This window comes from Argopecten irradians, chromosome 6 (assembly GCF_041381155.1).
Source record: "Argopecten irradians isolate NY chromosome 6, Ai_NY, whole genome shotgun sequence".
NCBI classification, from domain to species: domain Eukaryota; kingdom Metazoa; phylum Mollusca; class Bivalvia; order Pectinida; family Pectinidae; genus Argopecten; species Argopecten irradians.
This window is the reverse complement of record NC_091139.1, coordinates 14,093,934-14,119,081: the sequence shown is the minus strand read 5'-3', so window position 1 is coordinate 14,119,081 and position 25,148 is coordinate 14,093,934. Positions and strand designations below refer to the sequence as shown.

Below are 25,148 nucleotides of genomic sequence, written 5' to 3'. Positions count from 1 at the left end.
GAAAATTAATTCGTAGATTCAAATTTTAAAAGAACTATGTATGGTTTTGACCCTTTTGGACCCCAAATCTATAGATTTTTAAACTAAGTATTAAGAAATAAAATGGTTGCATTTGAATATTTAGTACATCCCTGATTTAATTGTAATACATTAACTGAATATGAAATTTTTTGCCTATTTTTTTTAATTTTTGCAATCTTGAACAAACTTAATATTTATTCAGACTATGTAGGTACCGCAGATATATCTTTAGGAGAAATATAAACTTCGAAACTGGCTGAATTTCCATATATGTTCAAAATTCTCGCATATTTCGGATGGTTACCAACTACAGTAACAATGATACATAACTTTCATACCTATTCTATCAAAAATGTGCTCGATATTTGATAATCAATAATTTAATCACTAGGTAACACGTTTGGAAATTCGATAGATTTGAAGACGAAAAGCGCCCAAACTATACATAGGCATTTCAAGATTCAAAATGAGATAGTTATTAGACGTTTTAAAAATTTCAAATTTAGCATACAAAAGGGTGAAACTATCGCAACTTTTGAAGAATGGAGATAAAAGAAAACCAACGTAAATACAAGATGGATTGGACACAATTTATTACTGAGCTTACTGGGTCAAAATAAACATGCGGAGGTGGAAATATATGTGTCTCCAGATAGCGGAATGTTCTGTGGGAGGAATCGGGCGTATTGACGTTGTGTAAATACAGCCGTATCACAAGGAGTAAGGACGTACAGAGGAATCAACATATCAGATTCAATCAACGTGACTTGTAGAGCTACCGTCACACGGCATACCGTCATAAACGTTGTTGACTTTATATATAAAAGTAACAATAGTATTTGATGTAAGGGTCGTGTTAACTAGGCTCCCATTGTGAACCAGGTATCGTACAAATAAAGAAGGTAGTATATACATCAGAAATTAAATTACGGTGACTTTTAATGAAATATAGGGCATCACTCGAGTGTTCTTTCTAGAGGGTGGTCTTTACCACAGAAGGTGAAGTTGAACCTTGATGTTAGAAAAATTAAATAATGAATACAATGTGAACATACCGAGTATGTATCTAACCCGCAATGACTGTTTGAACCACTATACAATAATCGGAAAAAGTGAGCACGAATGAAAACATATGTTTACAAATAGAATTATCTTGAATACTATATTTGTTTTCCTCTCTTTAAGCTTACACTATGTTATTGATTTAACTGCCATACTGCCTTGTTTCAATCTTACTATTGAATAAACGTCTGTCAAAAGATTTTACTCTTTTTTATTTCAATATATGAGCTACAGCAAATCATTATAGATTTAAGACTAATACATGCATCAATGATGGGTGTATTCATTAAAAATGAATAAAACGTTCCACTTTGAACATGCCATATTTGAAAGTATATGGTAAGAATTATCTGTGATAATATCTAGTTCTAAAGTAAATGTCTGTTCATCAATATCGTGCTCTATATAAATGCTTATACTATATAAATATTTTGGACATGAGATAGAAGCCACAGTAAAACATTTGAAGTGGTATACTAGACAGAGTTATCTCCCTTACGATCAAAGCTAACAGCTGATCACTGTAATGTTATATCACATGTTTGTTACGATATTTATTATATATTGGTCAACAGACCACAACCTTCTCTTCTGAATTAAAAAGATGACATCTTCAAATATGTATATGATTAGTGAGTATCACTAAGTAAGAACACATAAAGATAATGATCAATTTCAATTTGGTGACCTGTAAGCATCAGAGTATTTAAATTTGATGAAGTCATTTAATTATGGGTAGTCTGGAGACACAGATAATCCGTGTTTAATTAGTATTAAATAATTAGTATTTAATTAATTTATTATCGTATTATCTTATTATTTTTTTCTAAATTTTCTTTCTATCAAAAGGGAGTTTTAATTATCAAAAATAAATAAATATTCATACGAACAGTATGTAACACAAGGGTACGAATTACTTAAACTATGAATCTGTTTACTACCCTAGATTAACGTCTGATGGAAACTATAACTCACTAATGTATCTAGGCAATTAGATCCCGAAAAAAATCATGACATTGGGTGAAAACTATACACACTTGTCTATGTACAAATAAATGTAAAATGAGCGGGTCAGTATGGATTTTATACTGTATCTGTCACTACAGTTCATATATAGGCAATTATTATATTATTTACAATATTTTTCAATATCAATAGTACATTTTTTTTCGTTGTATGATATTCAAAAAAATCAAAGTCCTCTGTAAATTCACCCTCCATTCCGTAAGTCACACGTGAAGAAAACCACGGTTACGTCCCTTTGTATATCTCATTAAGCTTTCACGTTTAAGTTTGTGTAGGTAGTATGTTGATTAATCATTTTCATTATCACCTGACGCTTTTTGTAGTGTTCAAATAAAAGATATGTCTCTTCTCGTTTTGACTCTTTACTGTTATAACTCTGAAAACATAAAATATATTGCTTTTTTAATATCATAACAGCATGAATATATAATGTTGGAATTAAGTTACCAAATACTTGTTGATATTGACGTGTGTTGCTACATTTGTTTCTTTTTATATGGCCTTTATATAGCATCGTTTTACAGAAGGAGATATTGGGATGTTATATCTCTGATTATCAATTTCACTTACCGTCTTCCATATCTTTATATGTAATATTTATATTAGAACTCTGTCGTCGTGTCTTCTTTCGGAATTTTCTGCAATTTGTAAGCAACAAAAGTTGGTAAAAGCAAACTTCTTCAGACATACCTATATGTATTGTTTATAAAATTGTCATTGGCAACATCATTTTTACATGCACACATATATTGAAATGGAAAAATAAAATCCCAGTCAGTGCATCTTTTGAAAGGTACCGCTAGAAATAAATGGTAAAGAAATGTATGTTTGTTTATTTGTTGATCTATTTTTACTTTGCGTCATTAAGAATATCTGACAAAAAATTAAAAGTACACAAGTAGACAACAAAATGATACAATCATTTATTTCAGACGTGTTCCCGTAAAATTTTCGTGCTCGCAATATTTTTTTCTTAATTTTTTATTTTTCCTGCATCGTTTGAGAATCAGATATAAACTTGGTGTTAAATAAATACTGAATTTGTCCACTAACATACCACAGGTTAAGCAATTAATCATTAATCAATCAATTTGTATTTATTTTTAGTTTTAGATTATTTTGAGTAAAAGCTAATTTAATTTTATATTAATTAGTAAATATGGTATTCATGCAAAATGCAAAATTTCTTCAATTTAGAAATTGGAAACGTATATCAAGTAACCTATCTTTAAATAAAGTGTAATCTTTTACTTACCGAACAAGGAAATATGTTGCCGTTGCTATCGCTGCACCTAATATCGTTATGACACACGCGGAGATAATACCTTTGTCTAAAATGCTTAATTCCTCGTCATCTGATTCCTGTGACACTTTTAATGGAGCTACATATAATAAGAAAAGTGATAAGAAGAGTGAACAAGTTTGTGTATACATTTGTATATATAGTTCGCTCTCAGCGTAAACCTGCGTCATATTTGTAACTAATTTAATGTAAATATCACTTATTTAGTATTTCTATTTCGGAATCATGCGGAATTTGATAGCATCGCAGAATGTTATAGATAACTTTTGTTGTTTTTTTTAATTAATCATAATTTGCTAATCATTTTTTATTTGTTTTCATAGTTAATTCAACTTTCTGATGGGCAGTTTCTTTTTCTTCATATATTATGAAGAAAATAACCGAGAATTGCGCGAAAACCCGACGTCATAATAAAGACGTCGACGTTGCGTATTGATTTAGAAAAAAAATATCCATTGGAACATCAATGGAATCGTACGTTTAAACTTATTTCATATCATCAAAATTAATTAGAATTAATCAACGTGGCATGGAAGAAACTTTGTTTGCAAACTGTAAAGACTAATAGAATCTTACATGGGTCTGTAAAGTGGATAGGGATATCTCAACCCGAGTGAAAAATTGTAGCTGGTCAACCCGAGGTTTGCCGAGGGTATGTGGCCAATATCTTTCAAGAGGGTTGAGATATCCCTGTCCACTTGATAGATCCATGTTTGATTCTTTTTCTCCCATACTTTCACGAAACATTATGAAAATGCAGTTTTTAGAAATATGTCCAAAGCGCCGCCATCATAGGAACGTCGCAGAACGTCACAATTAATGACGTCGCCGATAATAGGCACCACATGTATTGATGACGTCACGTCATTTTCTAGCGCGAGTAAGCTGTCTTTTCCCTACCCCGGTAAAAGACAGAATTATCTTTTCCCTAGCAACCGCGGGATTACCCTGTCAAGTATGGGAGAAATCCCTATCCACTTGACAGATCCATGTTTGATTCTTTTTCTCCCATACTTAGTAGGTAAAATATAAAATTCTCGTTTCTTTCAAAGCGTTTCACCGCTCCACCATCACAGGAACGTCGTTTTGCGTCAAAATTGATGACGTCATCGACAATGCACGACGCGGCTACGCTGCATGTATTCATGTGTCACGATATTGTCTAGCGCGTGTGAGCTGTCTTACACCCCACTGTGTAAGATAGAGTTATCTTTTCTCTAGGATATCCCTGTGAAGTATGGGAGAATATTATGTCTTTTTATATTACAGTATTGTCTCCATTGCGGAAAGATATGGATTTGTGAAGTCATTATTTTGTGAGCAAAACTAACGTCGTTTTATCTGAAAAATATTACGTTAACATTCTGCTCGCCGACAAGTGATGTCACAATCAATACGTACAAACATGGGTGGATAACTCTTAAATAAGCAAAGAAAGAATTATCTAACCTTTTATTTTATTACAATCCGGTAAAGATGAATTCCATCCTTTATCCTTCATGCACATCAGACCAATAAACTTCTTGTCAGTTTTACAGCCGACAGATATTACCCCTCCTACAGATAGAGAGGCACTGCCGTCCAGCCTCATCACGTGGAATGTATTTAGTGGTGGAAGTGGACATGTTACCTCTGAAAGTATAATCACAAGGCTAAAATCAAATATTGACAACGGGAAAATCAGTATCCTTGGTAGACAGAATATGACTTGGACACACAGAAAGATTATTTACAAGCGATAAATCCTAAAACCAAAAAAAAAATTTAAAAAAAAAGCATAAGAATAAGCATAAAATTCTTGTATTTGTCGTGATGTAATCAATACGATATGAGAGATACTTACGTGGAGGCCGACACATTCGAACAAGCGCGGGTATGTGTAATAAATATGTATTATTTGTATGAAAGAGTGATACTTCTTGCCTAACACTTTACTATGTAATAATTTTATTGCAATTAATATTAAAAATATACGCACTTTGTTGCGAAGTATGTAAAAAATGTAATATATTTACCTGTGCATTTCGAGTCGTATGTGCCCCAGGTGCCGTCTAGTCCACACTGAAGTGTGCGGGATCCCTGAAGTTCCAGCCCTCCCCTACAGACGATACTCACTGTATCTTTATATATATAACTCTTCTTTTTTGGGACAATAGTGTAGTCGACTTCCAAAGGAGGAGAACACGTTATATCTACAAAACCAATGACGTTTTATTCTGTATTTGCATATTACATAGTTAGTTGCCCTTGCGGGTAGGTATTGATTGTAACGTCATACTTCTCGGAGAAAACGACGTGAATTGCGCTCACAAATTAATGACGTAACAATCGATACCTATCTGCAAGGGTGCTAACTATTAATCATATTTAAATAGTCTAAATGTATAAACAAAAAGTTAGTTTTAACTTTAAAAGAGATAGTATGATTTTTTTTCGTCCAAATTTGATATTTTTTATTTATCTATTATTATTTTTTATATCAACATCAAACTATCCACGAGAAGAATCTGGTTTGACATAGATCCTTACGTTCACATGTCGGAGTAGAAGCGTTCCATGTCCCGTCCTTACGACACTTGAGAAAGGAGGAGCCCACCACCCTCATCCCCGGCCTACACCATATCGATATGACATCCCCGGGGGTGTTTCCTTTCCCCTGCTCCACCATGACGTACAGATCGGCGGGTAGACTTGGTAACGAGCACATCATGGCTGTAATAAAGGTTCTTGTTTTTATATCATCATTGACATTATCAATTAAATACGTTAAGGCAATGCTGTTATTCCTCTTAACTTTTTGAAATCTATACTTAACACAACCATGAACGTACTGCAGAAATCCTTTTTGAAACTGCAGAAATCCTTTTTGAAAAACGCATAAGTCATTTTGCAGTTTAATTCACGATTTTGACAATTCTCGAATTGCTGTTAACAAAGAAATATAAAGAATTTTCGTCAAATCATTGAGGCCATTTTTGAAATATAGGTATAAATGGCCAAAAAAAATCCCATCCGCCTTCGGTCAGATTCTCCTGATCCGCACCTGCATACCTTGACAGTCCGGTAGATGGCCTCCCCAATGTCCGTCTGCCTCACAGATCATCTCTTCATTCCCGAGAGTCTTGTACCCAGACTTACAGGCGACTGTCAGCTTCCCGCCGAACTGTAGGTCTGAGGAGCTTTTGATGATATATTGTAACGTATCTGGGGGTGTAGGCACTTGACACGAAAGAGCTGTACAAAAGAGAGATACCGATTAACACATTGCAACATTGTAATACCAAATGTTTGGTGTTACTAAAAAATGTACGTATACCAGCTATTTTTGCTGGTCACAACTTCCACAATTTTTGCTAAAAGTCAGAAAATCAGTGGTTATAAATGTTCGCAATCTGACTTCAAAAGGCAAATTTGAATAAATCATTTCATAATATTTCGCGATCATTGCAAAAATAGCCGGTTATACAGTAATGCACTTTGAATTATTCTACCAGGTCATATAAAATAGATAAACAATATATGTAATTACTTATTATTTACCATCACATCTATGCATTGTTCCATTCCATGTTTTGTCTTGTTGGCATGTTAAGGTGACCGGAATTTGGGGACTGTATCCTTCCGCACATATCACTAGGACAGAATCCTGATATCGGTAAACTGTTTTCGTCCCCCGAACTATAACACTGTGGTCGGGAAGGATTGGACTCGCACATTTCACAACTGAAACAAATATTTCTTTGCATTTCAAACAACTTACTGCTCAGTTATGATTATATTCCCAGTTTATAATCGTCATCTCAATTTTTGCCTAACTGAGAAATAATTCGTGCGTGTTTGACATGTATATATTCATCTTGATTGTAGAATTATTTATATATAATTACATTATTTCATTAATAAGTGAAATACCCGTTATCGTCATGTCACAAACATTAAGCGGATTTTCATTTATTTTAATTAAAATAACAAATATTGTTGATACAAGTCTCAATACGAAAAGTTAATTGATTAGGACTATTTGGTAATAGAATCAAATTTATTTAATGTTTCGCTTTTTGCAATTTTCACTTCGAAAAAAAAACAACAATTATGAAACAGAAATTCAGTGGACAGCTGTTTGCTCTGATTAAGGATAGAGGGAAGGAAATACTCAAAAATGATCTCCGTTACTTCTAACAGTCCACTCACCTGTACATTCACTACTATCCGTAGACCAAGAACCGTTGGCCAGACAGGTAAGTTGAACAGGACCTCTCAGCTCCATACCGTCATTACATCTGATGTTCACAGTACCACCGACATTCATATCGTTCTTATGGTTCACCACAACGTACTTGTTGGCTGGCATCTCTGGTGGACCGCACGTTACCGCTTCAAGAGAACATTACAATTACAGTGTTAAAATGATTTCTAGAGATACCTTAAATAGCATTCATATACGACCTTATTACTGATAGTATGCTTCCTATTATAAAAATTAACCTCTTCTGTATCTTTATGATGTTTGTTTTCTTTTTATCTGGTTTGCAAAAGGACTGGTAAATATACTCACGCACACATTCTGGGACTTGACCGAACCAGGATCCATTTATCTGACATGTGAGAACGTTGTAAGATTTGGGAATGTAGCCTGTCTTACAAAAGATCGTCAGCATGTCCCCGTTCACGAAGGTCAACTGACGGTGATCTACGTAACTATTGTTTGATAAAGTTGGCAAAGGGCATTTCACTCCTAGAACGAAGGTGTAGTCAGATTTATTTGAAACTAATGACACACATTTAGGGGAAAATACTGTAGAAGTAATGTAATTGTAGCCCACATTCCTTACATCAGCAATTATATTTATTTACATATCAAAGAAAATGAAATTTGTATTGATAATCATAGAAACAATTCAAATTTGATTTAAATTAAACATATGGCATATTGTGTCCGTCATCTTATTTCTAAATTATATTTTTCACTTTTGCGGTGTTTCAAGCAGCATGCATTTCCGATAAATATTTTAGTGCTCTTAAATGATCGCACTATTGTTACTATTTGCCAACATATTGAGAGAGTGTCCTGTTGGACGACAATGAAGAGGATTTATATAAACCCACCGTTGCACGCTGGTAACGCGCCGGTAAACGTCCCATTAGGTAAACACCGGAAGACGGATGTACTGTTGTGGAAGCCACGGCACATGACTGTCACATTACCTCCGGGTGTGAGGTCCGTATGGGACCGGACAACAACGACATGTGAAGCAGGCACATCGGGCAGACTGCATACTGGAGCTGATTAAACAAAAAACACTAAATGGTAACAAACTGCGCGATTTAAAAATGAAAACGACTGAATCATTGAAATAATTTGAAATATTTTTCAGTGGAAGTTTTGAACAATGGTCTTTGAAAATTAGAAATAGATATAGGAAGACAAATTTATCATTGTCATGCCAAAAAATATTTTAAAAATGTTAACAAAAGATAGTTTTATATCAATATGACATGCACGTTCATGGAACAAACATCTGGAAACTATATATGGCCTTTACAGATGCAGTAGGTTTATTGAACAGAAGGATAGGTGAAGTAAGATGCACACTACAAATGCTCTAAACAATATCAATTCAATAACTTACTTTTACATTCAGGCATTTCGCCGTCCCATCGACCATCGGAGAGACATCTAAATGTCCCCTGGCCAGCTCTTGTGTATTGTCGGGTACAGCTTACTGTAATCTGAGTATCGTATGGATACTCAGTCTTCACGGGGGTAACGTAGCTAAACGCTGACAGATTTGGTTTGGCACACATTACAGCTGACAGAGAGAAAAACATTTTCATAGTATACTGATGAAAAAATAATAATATATTTCAATGACTTTCGATTATTATTGTCTGGATCACTGTACGATTGTAACATCCTCTTTCTTTCAAGTTTTATATCTAATAGTGACGTCATAGCCATCACAATTTTTTTATAATTCCGTACAGAAGTATCTAGCTTATACCCGAAACTATATTACACATAAAAGAAGGATGTATTAAAACTTTAATTGAAGTGAAATATCAGTATAAGATGCGTGTGAGATCATTTTATATTCCGATTTCATACCTTTACACTGGGTTTTTGTTAAGTTCCAGGAATAGGACTGTTCAGAGCAGATCAACTTAGAAGGCCCCACTAGTGTATACCCTTGTTGACATTTGACCTCTACAGACAAAATGTATGGATAATGGGTGACTGACGTCTCCGTGACGTAGCTGTGGTCAGGGAGAGGCTGATCCTTACAACGGACAGCTAAAATTAAAAGTTACGTCATTTATGATTATGTCTCAGTAGCTCAGTAAAGTATCTTTATAGTGAATAAGAAGTGAAACAAAAAAAGTAGCGACAAATTCAAATTGATTGAATAGATGAAAATACAAACAAAATAAAGTTCTGTTTGGATGCTTCTGATTTAAATCGGGAACGATTGGGTATATCTAAAGTGTAAGCTGTTCCTGATTCATAAGCGATGGTCGTGTCCAATACATATACGTTACATTAAAGTCAAATTAAATTACTAATAAGAATTCGATTCGGCATCCTGACAAGTAGTCAGCTGAAATTACCTACTCATCCTGTATCGTCGGAGACGCACGGGTGATCGTACTACAGTAGTTCTGATCGTAAACGTACTACATACACGTAGACGGACGCGTATACGATAGTTATCAGGGGGCGTCTCAAAAATAAGCACAACATTATGTTATAGGGACCATGTGAATCTTATATGTATTTGACCATGTTTAGGGGTCTAGAAATAAGGAACATCTCATTCTTAATAAAAAAAGATGTATAACTGTTTTTATTCATATCATTATGAATTGTAACAATTTCTCATATTCCTGTGTGTACATGCTACACCGACCCGTGCGATCCTTGGACAATATCAAGCAAATCAAATTAGCGGTAAACCAGTTCTCGGTATACATTTTCAACGCTATTTCTGCACAATATTTCACTATACGTATTTAAAAAACATAAGCCAATTTTCACATTTAAACAACGTAAACTTTTGTGTTCTGGTATTTACCAGTGAACGGTAGTATAGTACGATCACCCGTGGGTCTCTGACCATGACAATCCTGAGGATGAACTATTGGTTGACGAAGACTAACCTTGACAGGTGGGAATGCTGTATTTCCAGGTGGCGTTTTTCTGACAGGATATCCGCGGAGTGGCTACGGTACTGATTCCTTTTCCACACTGAAGCTCCAACAACAGTACAGACCCAATAAAGAAGGCTATATTTGGTGGGTTTATTACCGTGACGTTCTGTGGTAACACTGGCGGAGGACACTGATTCAAAGTCGCTACAGTACGGAACAAGCCACAATGAATAACTGTTTTTTTTCATTTTAAGTTATCACTTTCAAAGAAACATAAAAAGGAAAATGATATTGGAAACGTATATGTTTAGAAGTGATTATATTTTTGCGATATTTTTGCATATAAATCGATAAAATATTAATGCACTAATTGCATGTCCTTAGGTCATCGACAATAAATATTTCGAATGCGCTCATTCATCGTTGCGCTAAATTGTACAAAATCAAATTTGCGCTGAAATTTTGTATTGCGGCAATTTAATTCGTTTCAAAACTGATAGGGAAAACGTCCTATGTTCGTAATACAAACTTTACTTACAACAGAGAGGAACAGGGCAGACCTCCCAGCGTACATCAGGGTCGAGAGTGTAACACCAGGGGCTAGCCTCGCCGTCTGGGTTCCTACAGAAGTTCCCGGAACCTTTGTCCACGAACTTTGCGTACTTGTGAGAGTGGAGGCTGGTACTGGACCAGTCCTGACAGATACGCCCATTCACTGTAGAGTTCATCTCTCCCCGGTATTCTGTCCCATTCCGACTCAGGCGACATCCAATAGCTGAAAAATTGTCGATTACTATGATAATGACATTGATTATCGATTGAATGTGCATATGTTTTGATACAATATATTCAACGTGGGGCATCTTTTAGAAGGAAAAAGGTACTCTGAAAGAAAAAAAACAACACTTTATTAATATTATCACTTTTAACAAATTTCAATAATGTATCTTTTCAATAATGAAAAATTATTTAAGAAAAAAAATGGTAACCATATGCGGTTTCTTCTATCATTGGACATGTAAAATAATTATTAGAAGAAAAGTTCTAACGACTTTACTGTATAACAAAAGAACAAACTAAGGTACAAATATATAGATTAATTGGTTAATGCTCACGGTACTGGCAATGTCTTCCCCACCATGCAGGCTCGCATTCCGGACATCCACCGTCCGTATCATCACATGTCTTAGCTTTACAGTGTAAAGGGCACGATCCTCCTGGTATGGAAACAGAAAAAGGATAAGGAGATAAGTTACAATTGTATAAACGTATGCCAAAAACAAACTTGTGTTCTAGTACCACAAAAATGCACAAGGAATCAACATCGAAGAGGCGAGTAGTAATGCCCTTAACATCGCGTAGTGCCATCAACTATGGGTCTCCGACGATGTCATCCTCGATGCTCCATGGGATATTATTGCTGTCATTATATCCACCCCTAGAATATTTCATAACAAAACCGAAGGCTCTGTTTGCGACCACGGATATGTCACAGTGTTTGGTCCTTTGGTCTTTATCCAAAGAATCGAATAACGGTACATTGTGGTTGACTATGTGGCATTGAAGTTTGGCGTCTCTCCCTGTGATCTTCACAGGAAGTTTCTACTGACCTGTGATTGATAAGTTTTTTTTTCGCCAGAACTGCATTAAGTGTTTTGCTATGATATATTCCAGGGCTGGATATAACAATAGCGATAGGAACCCCTGCAGTATCGTGGATGGGAAGATGCCTAAACGTATGATCACACTCCAATACACATTTCCTGAGACTGCTCTACATTGATAAGACACAAGTACCTTTACAAACAGGGAAGTTCCCATCCCAGGTACCATCACTTCTACACTCAAACGTATCGTATCCGTAAAGTTGGTAACCTGGTTGACATTTTACAGTTATAACAGCGCCGAATCGGTACGGCATACTTCCGTTCGCTATAAAGCTGCTGTCGCTTAGTGTTGGTGGAGGACAAACCACAGCTGTGGAAAGAACAAAATAAAGGAATTATTTACTTTTGGAATATATATATTTATATTGCATGATCTTGTGAAAACAAAATTTATTTTCATCCATACATAACTATAAATATATATTTACGTTTCACAGGAATTCATAAATCGAAGACATCATATATTTCTATTTTAACGAGAGAAAAGCACAAGATATGTTAACATAAAAAATATTATATTTCTTTTGACCAGTCATTGTTTATTTCCTTAAATCTTCAGAGTTTCAAACGTACCTTGACATATCGGAAATGACGAATTCCACGTGCCGTCTGCCTGACACAGTAGATTTTGGTCCCCCACTAGATTAAAGCCCGCGTCACATCCCACCGTTACGATATCGGTGTATCGGTATTGTGTAGCCGTACCTTTCACGTGACTGTTGGCAGTTGGACGAAGTTTGGGACATTGCACACCTGCATAGGTTTCCATAGATTCAGATTTCAGTGATTGTTTCAGTGATTGACGGAACTCGCCTAAACTCATTACTCTCCTTTGGAACTTTGAGAGCCCTCTACATTCCTTTGTACTGGGACTCATCAGAATTTGAAAATTAGTGTTCTGGATTCGTCTTAAAAATCATACATAAAATAATTGATTGAAATTAATATATTCATTTTGTTGCTTTCGATTTGCAAATACTATAACTGAAATTTCATCTTCTGAAATTAATTACGTAAAGATAGTAAAGAGCATCGGATGTTGATATTGATATGGCTTAATGGTTTACAATTTAGACTTTACATTAAGTGTTCAGTTTCATACCTTCACATGTTGGCATGGTTCCGTTCCAGCTTTTGTTGTTTTGACATTTGAACAATGTCTGCTCTTTGGTTTCAAATCCTGGATCACAAGCTACCACAATAGTGTCGTTCTGTTGATACGGACCGCCTGTGTCTTCTATTATACTACTGTTGTCTTTTAGTGAAGGACTAGGACAAAACACCACTGAAATAATATGTCCACATCACCGTGAACGAAATTATAACATTACTGTATACTAGTTTAATTTCATCGTAAATAACGTTACCTTTTAGGATTTCTAAATATCACTTCAAATTCTGCATTAACATATTACAGAGTTATCTGTCCTTGCGGGTAGGTATTGATTGTGACGTCATGTGTTTGCGAGCGTAACGTCATACGTTTCGGAGAAAACGACGTGAATTGCGCTCACAAAATAATGACGTAACAACCGATACCTACCCGCAAGGGAGCTAACTCTGCAATATGCAAAGACGGAATATCTCATTGTCGTGGTCAATAATATTTTTGCATCATAAAAATAGCATAACACTGTAAACAATTTTGATTACATCGTAAGTAAATTTCTATAAAATCAACATCAAGAATGGTATCATGTCATTGATTGTAATATATATATAGCAAAATAAATAATAAATCGATATTAATCATGGTATTAATATCACCGATGTAGTGTTACACATACAAATGTATAAATTATACACACTTGGTTTATAATTATAAAAAACAGTTCAAATGTCTGCTAAATTAGATTAAAATTGAATTCAAAATGCCTTTTTGGCTTTAAAGTCAATACAATTGATTAATAGCTTATTACCATAATTTCATTTGATCGTTAAGGATCGAGAATAATTAATCCACAAAAATGCAACCGTTATAATGATTGAAGTATACGATACTATGACGAGCAATAAATACAGAAAAGAAATAGTCTTACTTAAGTATTCAGTCATTTTAGTAACTGTCTGAATGGCAAAACATTTTTATGAGATTTGCTGAAATCTATTCCGTTCTTATTCTGTTCATTTGTATGTCTGCCGCATTATATTTGAACCTTTATATTTTAGAAACTTTACTATTCAGTATTATGAGTAAAAGGCGAAATACCAAAAAAAAGGCATAGAGTATCTGCATGGCAAACGAAGTTACTTGTATATTTTTCTTTTTAGATTTTTCTTCGAGACTTATTTACTGCATACCAAATGTATGAAGTCACTTGTTTTTGAAATACACGAGATCCATAGATTAGTAAACTGATCCCCAATACTGAAATGTTAGTTGTGCATACATGATTGTTGTTTTAATGGTTGCAATGGGACCACTACTAAAAAACAACGAATATAGTTTATACATCTTTAGTATTCTAGTTTTGTCAGCTATCCGCGAAATAATTTTAAAACGTAAACCCACAAAATAAAGTATCCACAAATAATTCATTTTTACAGTACATAATGCACGCTCTACACATCAATGTATAGGACTTACCAGAACAGGACAGCCTATCCATAGTCCACTTCCTGTTCGCCTGACAAATAATGTTAGCTTCTTTTTGTGTGTTTCCACAGGTGATGTTCACCAATAAGGTGGAGCCAGTGTAGAAAGCCATATTTACAGGCGATATGACGGTCGAGTACATAGGCAGGCTAGGCGGGGGACATAGGGCGTCGTTACCTAACCAAAGTTTTAAAGATAATACAATATCGATTATACCGTTATCATATATAGCAGAAAATGAAAAGAAAATAAGCCAATTAATTCATTTTACTACGTCCCTTTTCAAATTAAAGTTAAATAGCTAAACGTGTTTTCAAGAAGTTTTAAAATTGTAATTTTCGCAAAAAAAATGCAAATCATATTAAACTACATAAGTATCTTGAATGTTTGACATTATACAGTAGACATTATTAATTACAGTATATATTCAAGGTAAAAATTGTAAACATATTTACTACATCTGGGTACAGGACAGACTTCCCATCTTTTTCGGGGGTCTACAGTGTAGCACCAGGGTTTAGGCTCGTTGTCTGGGTTCCGACAAAAGTTATCCGAGTTCTCCAGCTTTAGTTTGTGTTTATGCGGGGAATTGGACAGCCATTTTTGACATTTCCTACCACCAACAGTAATTGTGGTTTTTCCTCTGTAGTCCGCTCCTTGTCCATAATAACACTCCAAAGCTATAAAAAGTCGTTTAGAGTAATAGCTCTCAATCTAATGCAAATCACAGCTTAAATATCAAACAAAAACCATCAAAATAGTATCTGAAATACTCAAAACTTAAATATCATATAAAAACCATTGATATGGTATCTGAAATACTCACAACTTAAATATCAAATAAAAACCATTAAAATAGTATCTGGGATACTCACAACTTCAACATAAAATAAAAACCATTAAAATGGTATCTGGGATACTCACAACTTCAATATCAAATAAAAATCATTAAAATAGTATCTGGAATACTCGCAGCTTAAAATAAAAAATAGTATCTGGAATACTCACGACTTAAATATCAAAAATCAAAAAATCAAAACATTTATAATGGTATTTATACCGATTTCATTGTTAAAAGAGCCAATTGCGTAGGTTCTGAAAGTAAAATAACGAGTTTAAGACATTATAAAGTCCGAACGAGATTCGATGTGACGGGACGAGTCAGTCATAACGGAATATAAAAGTAATAATATCACCCTGTACACTTACGGTACTGACAATGTCGTCCCCACCAGCCGGGTTTACATCGTGGACACGCCCCATCGGCTTCTAAACAAGGTACACCTTCCGCGCAATTAGATGGACATGTTCCTCCTTTAAAAGTTAGGTATAGATCAACTAAAGAAGCTCCACCGCTGACAAATAGTATTTTCCCCCAATAAAAATCAGAACAGGCGAATTAGTACTTTTCGTCAGTTACAAAAGTTACTTACTTTACACCATTACCACCATTGAAAAGTTTGAGCTTCTAATTTCACTTCAAGATAAAAATACTAGAAATATTCAATTGCGTCCCGAAGAAACTCCGTGGCACCATGCCCTATTGGGAATGAAGTACGGATTGAGCATGCACCAAAAGCAAAATGAACTATTTTTTATCAATTTGGTGTTAATTAGATTTTTATATACATGTTAAACACCAATTATTGTTTAAATGGTGGGTATCGCTTATGCTCTATCGGTTGTTGAACATCTTTACATCATTCACTAAGCCAGTCTGTAACGTTATTTTTTTTCTGCTAGTCATTTGGACAAGTAAACCCCCAAATTGTACTAGTCTGACTACTTAATCACTAGTCCAAATTAAATATACAGTTGTTTCAGTGATGTTAAGCTTATGATTTTTGGCCCAAATTACAGTCTGGATGCGTTTTTGAACACAAATATGCATACGAACAGAAACAAATCGCATACAGAATGCACTCAGAATGTGTCTTGAAAATTTAGTATTTACATACCTGGTATTTTAATCGGGTGGGGAGCCACTATAGTCCAGACGGACTAGATCATTACGATTGGCACTAGTCCGGCCATTAAATTAATTGTCATGGGCATCGGACTAGTGCTTAAAGTCGCTGATTGCTAAGCATACAAGCTTAGTCATTTCAGATTATTTTGTTTTCCTTGATAAGGTTTTTACGAGAAGCATTGCGTGAATACGGGGTAATCATCCGTGATATCGCGTAAACTAAAAAATGTTTAGCTTAATTGTATAGTACCATCACAAATAGGCATAGTTCCGTTCCAAGATCGGTCACTCTGACACAGAAACAAATGACCACCCTTCTGGATGAAGCCCTCCGGACACTGAACTTCAATTGTATCATTGACGGCGTAAAGTCGGCTGGACACATCACCGACTATAAAACTATTGTTGTAGAGAGAGGGAATTTCACAGTGGATCACTGAAAGAGAAATTTTACATATCTTGCTTATTAAGATAAATAAAAATATTTTTCTTGAATCAACCAACTCGACTGCACTTCACATTGCATGTACATTTTGTATATCAAAACTTCTTTCTTTCAATAATAGATATCATCAATTTAATGGGAGCCATGACAGTGTAATTTCGTACCAATTAGAACACACTACTAAGCTATTAAGCGACAATGTTTTCCATAAACTATTTCATGAATGTACTGACAGGATAATAAATGAAGTAGAGGCGTTGTGTTCAATATTCCATATCAAAATTCCATAAATGAATATGATAAGTCGATAAACTTGTTAATGTAACCAATGATTCCATAGTTCATTATTTATCATGTAAGTGACGCATATAAAAATAATTAAAATAATTTGGGAAATAAATTTAACATAAACGTTTGATACAAGAAAATAAAAAAAATATAATGGTATGCCTTTTGGTTTCAGTATTATCATACAAAACACGACATTGCAACCTGACCTAGATTTGTATGACGGGTGTCACTGTGACCTAAATTTGCATAGAGAGTGTTGCTGTGACCTAGATTTGTATAGCGAACGTTGCCGTGACCTAGATTTGTGTGACGGTTATATTGACGAAGAGAAGAACAGAGTGCCTATATCTACCAGCAGATAGAGAATATAGTTGACACTGAACTAAGTGTCGATTGGCTTACCGTCACATGACACGTTATGAGACCAAGTCAGGTCCTCCTGGCACACAGTGGTCATTTTAGCGTTTTTACCGTCACATATCATCTCCACCATCATAACAAAACCCACGTGGAACGACTTCCCCGCAATTGCTCCAGGGTGACTGAACTTAGGCATTGTGGGAGGCGGGCACACAGTATCTATTTAGCAAAAAAAAAATGTATTTTTGTCATTAAGAAGCGCTGAAATGCAATACATTTTAGTGAATGGTTGGGCTGCCGTCTGCTGTCACTGGTAAGCTGCTGCTTACTGGCCATAACGACCCTGACTGTCCTTCCACAACCAATATCAGAAGAGGCAGAGAATATCACTGGATCACCAGTTAGGTACATTAGATCATGTCGTGATCACTGCCTTTGGATAAGACTGGGGTCCCAGTCATTCAACTTTAGAGAAATTAGGAAAAGAAAAAAAAAACATTATATCAATACATGATTGAAAAAAAAAATTTGAAAATAGGAAGTTCTTTTCATATGTAAGCAGAACTTTACAAATTAAGGTAGATACTGGATATATCTATTACTGTTACCAAACAAAGGCTATGTTATGCATGTTTAATTACCGCATTTTGGTATGCTACATGATTGCCAACGAACTTCACGGTCCGTTGTGTAACACCATGGAGTAAGTTCAAGGTCAGGGTTACGGCAATAGTTCGAGGCTTCGTCGTCTACTCTATCACTGAGAGGGTGGCTATGGGGAGATTGGTCACTCCACCTCTGACAGGTTAGGCCATTAGATGTCCTGTTCTGTATCCCTCTGTAGTCAGGACCTCGCTCCACGTTATAACACTCCACATCTAAACACATCATTTTCAAAAGAAGTGATGATAACTTCTCAATTAGATGTCGCAGACTGATATTAGATATACTATCATCGCTTTCGACTCACACAACATCACTGATTCTATAAAAAAACCTAAACACGAAACATACACTATTTATGCCTTTCAGTCATGAATACATTTGAGGTATAAGTTAAACGATCGTATTCAAAAAGTTACTTTAATAAGTATAATCACAACTGAGAAATGGTGTTTCACAAGAGATAATTGATTGTATATTATGATTATTAGGATTTTACTCTTTTCCTCCCAAACAATAATACATATTTATTACTAGCATATACACTTACGGAACTGGCAGAATCTCCCCCACCGTGTCGGCTTACACTTCGAACACCATCTGTCTTCGTTGTCACAAGAAATGTCATCCTCACACATGGGCGGACAATGATGGCTACCTATATCATATTAACATTAAATTTCAGTATATATGTGCATTGATGTTATTCTAAAGCAAATTTCTTTCGACCATGACAGAGAAATGTTACCAGCTTTATACAAATTATTTCATTCGCAGAGAAACAGCATACAATGTATACATGTGCTCTTATTAGTTTACGAAACACGTTATTTCTTATAATATGCAGAATAACGTTTTAGATGCTCCACCGCCGACAGAGCATAAATGATACTCATCATTTGAACAAATCTGATATTTCATCGTGTATGTATGTGTCTAATTAACACAAAAATAAATTTAAATCATTTGTTTTTTGTTTTTGGTTCATGCAAAATCAGCATTTCATTCCATATAGCGCATAGTGCCATGGATTTTTTCGGGACGTAATTAATTGTTTTTATTTTTTTTTTAATATTAGTAAAATAAGAAGCTCAAACTTTTCAATTGTAGTAAAAATGTAAATATTTTTAGTAACTGAAGAAAAATATTAATTCGTCTCCTCATGATCTTTTGATAGAGAAAAACACAATTCGTTAGCGGTGAATCATCTTCAAGTATCATATACTTAAGACAACAATTCGATCAGCAGTAGAACGCGTGATATACAGTTTTCTAGCATTAGTCCACATTGTTTAAAACAAGTAAAGGAAACCAAGACTACATAAGCCGTTACGACAAAATGACCGTTACTATCTTATCTATTGAAGGAACATAGATGTAAAATCTATCAACAATGTTGCCAGAATGAAAATTAAATTGTCAAAACATTCGTATATGGTTTTTTTATATTCAAAGGATGATTAATGCAATGATATCTGCCATTCATACAGCAGGTACAATATATTAATAATATTACAAGAATGAAAATGTATATTAATAATATTACAAGAATGAAAATATCAAGCCTTCATATATGCTACTTTTATTCAAAGAATCCAATGAAATTTACCATTCATAAAGCAGGTGGGAAGAGTTCCATTCCATGTTCCGTCCTGTGTACATTCCAGGGTAGTTTCTCCTTGGATCGTAAATCCTGGTAGACAGCGAATTTCCAAGGTGTCATTGTGACGATACGCCGAGTCATGATCATCGAGGATATAGCTGTTCTTCTCCAAAGCGGGACGTGGGCAGAAGGGAGTCATATCTGTTATCTCACAAATGGGTTTATATGTACATAAAATGGAAATTGTAAAATAATGCTGAGAAAGTAATGGCAAAGCAATTAACAATAGTGAATATACTATGTATGTCAATTGTTACTTTCCAGAAGTTATAGGTAGTGATTAATTAAAAAAAACATATGAGACAATGGGAAAAATCAACGGATCAAAAAACTTTACAAATCTCACCTTTACAGCCCCCTGAGGAAGCCCAGGTCCTATTGAACTGGCACCATATTGTCGCTTCTTTTGTTATGTTTCCGCATGATCTCACCACGCGCAAAGAGGTCCCAGCGACAAAAGGTTTGCTAAAAGGAGCGCCTTCTGGTAGGACTTTCTGGACAGGAATGGCTGGGATGGGGCATAATGTATTGGACTCTTCGAAACAACAGAAACGTTCATAGACTTAGTACGTACATTTCATTTATAGGTGAAAGAAAATGTTGACAACTATTTATACCGATATTATCACCTTAAAGACTAACTATTATCTTTAGTTACTACTTGATAACCTTGATAAAGGGCTTTATTAAAGAAAGGTTAAATTATCGTCATTTAATGAATGAAAGATTTTTAGTACATATATCCGGTCAAAGACTTTCCATATCATGCATTTTAATACACAGCTTTGTCTTTGTTAATAACATTCTCAATATCATAGGGGTTACCAACACTACCTATATCCTTTCTTTGACTATGGCATAGCAAACGTGATGGCTCTATGTATTACACCACATGAGACAGGTAGTTCGGCCTTTTAATGTTCACAAAAATCGAATAACGGTAAACTATATGGCTTTGGAGCTGGGAGTCACTCTATGTGATCTTCAAAGAAACTCTCTGTAGGCTTGTGATTGATGGTTTTTTTCACTCCTGAAATGCCACTAGTTTTGCTATGATATTGTCCAGTGGTTGATGGTATGACAGTAACAATTATCCCTTGCATAAAGTTTCAAGATATGAAAAGGCCCACTATACCCTTGCGAAACGGCTCTTGATTTTTGAAATGGAAATGTAGAACGAAACTGGTCATTTTGTAGGGGATACGACACCTATAATTACCTTCTGAACAATTCATTACATGTAATTAAAATAATTCAAATTTTCATTTTCATCATGCGTCGTTCCAATTACCGCGCGTTACTTGATTTTCACTGCACCAGGCAGCAAAACAGCGAAATGGATCTTCAATGTTAACATAGATTACGCAAGGAATCTTGTATTTGTTTGGTGGTGTAACCTTATCTTAGGCCACCGATATATTTACTTATGTGGTTATTGTTTTAGGAGACTTTTAACTTTTGTTTCGGAACGGTAGAGTACTTTTAATACAAGTTGTAAGTGTTGATATCTTACCACATTTCGGCACATCACACAACTCCCAGCGCACATTTTTATTGGCGGTGTAGCACCATGGTTTGGGATGGCCGTCTGGACTACGACAGAAGTTCTTGGCTACTTGGGTGAAGTTCCTGAACCTATGTTTGTGCGGTGTGTTGCTGGACCACTGTTGGCAGACCCGTCCACTAACTGTCACAGACAGAGTACCACGGTAGGATGCAGGGTCGTCCGCCCAGTAACATCCCATAGCTGTTCATAATATAATATTACAATCTTGATGAAACGAGCATTTTAATTTATTTTAACAAGTTTAATTTATTTTTGCTTGAGAAAGCAATATATAATAGCATAATGCATCTCCAAGATATCCTATGAAGGAAGTTATTGAGCAGTGTGTAGCTGCCCTCTGGTTTTCACAGGGAAGCTGTTATCAAAACTAATACCAAGACTTTTTTCAATCTTCAATAATTCTACTTATAGATGTTGCAATAATAAACCTTAAAAGAAATGATATTTCCATTTGGTTATTTCAGTATATGACTTACTTTATGCTCTTAAATCTGCATGGCAACTACACCAGCGTATGCTAGTATACTTTTTGTGATAAAAAGAGGCGTTTATAGAAAAACAATAACATTAACATGTAAGTTTGTTGAGCACACTAGAAATAGTAAAGGCGATATAAGAACCTAATTTAAAATGACATCTTTTATGTGCATGTTTGATGGTTTTTTAGTCTCAGTTAAAATACGTGACCCGGAAATTTGACCTTTAACTGTGTTTGATAGATTACTGCAGACGTATAAACACTAAAAACTTTTTGTCTTAATCTCTCTCTAAATGAAAGAAGGCATTAATCCAAATCAAGTGATTATTGAACATTCTAGGATAACTTTTGACTACAAACTTTCAACATACTGGATGTTTGCCAATAAAAACAGTAATTATACATTTCTCATTATTAAGTTGTTCATTTATATCATACTGTACACAGACATACTGACACCTTTAGGAAAATTTACCTTTTAAGTTACCATACTGATGGAAATTTTATCTCATAGAAAACCTAATTTCATTTTTCTTTGATTTTATCAAAATGTATGAAAATTATCGATTTTTTTTATAATTCTGTAGTTCAAATGGACCAGATCAAATCTTAAGTACTGATACTTACGTTTTTTCACATTGTCTCTCCCACCAATGGATACTTACCATTGTTACATTGTCTTCCCACCAATAGATACTTACGATTGTTACATTGTCTCCCCCACCAATTCTTCTCACATTTAGGACAGCCTTCGTCAGGGTCATCACAACTGTTCGACACACAGTTTTCGGGACAGGAGCCGCCATCTGTGGAAATTATTCTTTCGATGGTTATTATTTTTTAATTAATGTTTATCGCCTATTTAAATTTCCACAGTCTAAATTGATTTTTTCCTGGGGTCACATGAGTCTCAGAGTAACCATGAGCCCAGAACAAAAAAAGAAATGTTGTGAACAGTACATGATATGCAGCTGACCCTTAGGTGTCTTCATACAAGATACATATGTATTTGCTTTTCAGCGAGGGGCCAGAAAGCGTCTCAGAACAACACACTATTGCTTGAGACGTGGATTTTATTGGTTTATATGTTATGATTTATTTCTAAGGGGGTGTTACAAATGCGTGTATACGATATTGAAATAAATGGATGTTGTTTTGTTGGAAACTGTTTGGTGTCAAATTTCAGTTTATAATATCTTATAAAAAACTAATAAATATATCTCTGCTAATGATAGTACATACTAATGCGAAATGCTTGACACTTTAACTAAAATCATTTATCATAATGTTATGATATCCTGTTCCGCTATTTAAACAAAGAATGTCATCAATCAACGTGTTGTTATGTTTGTCCGCAGCACATTCTTTTTACGAGGCGCATAAAAAGTTATTTAAAACTTATACATATTACGTAGTTTATCAAATAACCTTTAAATTAATCTTATAATAATTAAAAAAAAATAAAAGCTCACATAAAGGATTAAAAAAATAATATATAGAGTGATTTTAATCTGAATTAAGTAAAATGTTTGTGTGGATCCCTATTAGTCCTTTCCACATCCCTGTAAATCTGCAGTGGGGCCGCGATGGCCAAGTGGTTAAAAAGTCTCAAATTAAAACCACAAGCCCTCAACCTCTGGGTCGCGAGTTCGAATCCCATGTGGGGCAGTTGCCAGGTACTGATCGCTGGTCAGTGGTTTTTCTCCGGGTACTCCGGCTTTCCTCCACCATCAAACCTGGCACGTCCTTACATGACCCATGACCCTGGCTGTTAATAGGGCGTTTGTCTTAAGCCCCGCAAATTTTATTATAAGTTGGTTACATTACAATATCTATTTATATACAACCCTAAAAGTGATCAGTCTGTCAAAGTAATCTTTAAATTGGATGATTTAATAAGCCACATGATGTATATTCTACGATTATAAACTATTTCAAACTTTGAGATTACTATGAAGTCGTTTGCAAGCTCGCGCCTGAACGTATCTTGAAAAAAACCTGTCATATTTTCCTCTAGACTAATCAAAGTAGGATCCCTAATAAATCACAACACAATGGCCTCCATCATTTTGTCTGTTGTTTGAGTATAGGCCCATAAATAAGATATACTCTCCGTGTAAGTGTCCGTGTGAAGTTTAGTAGACTGTATGGATACTTTATACTGTAAAGATCTACGTTGGCCAAAGTTCACCGGAGATCATATAGCTGCGCTCATTAATCCGTACGCTTGCGTGGGAGTCCACTTCTAGGGAAAACTACAGTCTTATATGCAGGTTAAAACGCCAAGAAAGCTTTTGTTGATTTGGAGGTTAGTTTACTTAGGTTTCACACTATTTAAGGTAAAAAAGCATGGCGATCATAAAACGTCAAAATTGATTGAATCGTGAGAAAAACGCAGGTTGTAACATATATCTCATAATTAAACCGAAATGGTTGAAAATTAAAGTGAAATCGTAACAAACAAAGTGTTTGTGTCAATTATTTTCGAACACATGTTAGCATTGGACAGTTGCAAATTAATAAAATAAGGCGCGGCTATGAACTGTTTCTATTTGACATACAGACTGGCAAATACATAAAGATATTTAAAACATTATAAACATATATTGTGCTCTTCATTCCGTTAAAAATATTTAAACGGAGAGGTACGAAGAATCGACTTTTGCTAAAGTTAATTTATTATAATATATAAATAATAAATGATGAATATAACAATACTTACGTGCATCATTCATTAGATATGTTAAATAGCTGAATAAGAAGGTAGTCCATTTGTAATGCATGCCTGTGTCACTATAGAGCTAGTGACAGACAGCGAGCAGTCATCATTAACTAGAGGACCGGTAACGCCAGCCTGAAGTGTTCGCCACTTCACTAACCATCTATCATGT

General features: G+C 34.9%; 1 protein-coding gene across 1 annotated transcript; it reads right to left on the bottom strand.

The window, feature by feature from the left end:
* Positions 1–1,272: 1,272 nt before the first annotated feature.
* Positions 1,273–25,119, bottom strand: LOC138325071 (sushi, von Willebrand factor type A, EGF and pentraxin domain-containing protein 1-like). Its single transcript, XM_069270452.1, has 31 exons — positions 24,980–25,119; positions 22,959–23,063; positions 21,726–21,959; positions 20,559–20,747; positions 20,159–20,353; positions 19,100–19,207; positions 18,528–18,764; positions 17,929–18,105; positions 17,041–17,226; positions 16,031–16,135; positions 15,277–15,501; positions 14,813–14,998; positions 13,328–13,510; positions 12,799–12,978; positions 12,356–12,535; positions 11,674–11,775; positions 11,097–11,333; positions 10,568–10,762; positions 9,519–9,704; positions 9,043–9,222; positions 8,519–8,695; positions 7,968–8,147; positions 7,604–7,786; positions 6,953–7,135; positions 6,464–6,646; positions 5,942–6,124; positions 5,428–5,604; positions 4,862–5,044; positions 3,365–3,491; positions 2,680–2,747; positions 1,273–2,485 (listed from the first exon to the last, which is right to left on the bottom strand). The coding sequence occupies exons 1-31, from the start codon at positions 25,038–25,040 to the stop codon at positions 2,478–2,480; spliced, it is 5,103 nt and encodes a 1,700-aa protein (XP_069126553.1). The 5' UTR covers positions 25,041–25,119; the 3' UTR covers positions 1,273–2,477.
* Between the last annotated feature and the right edge of the window lie 29 nt (positions 25,120–25,148).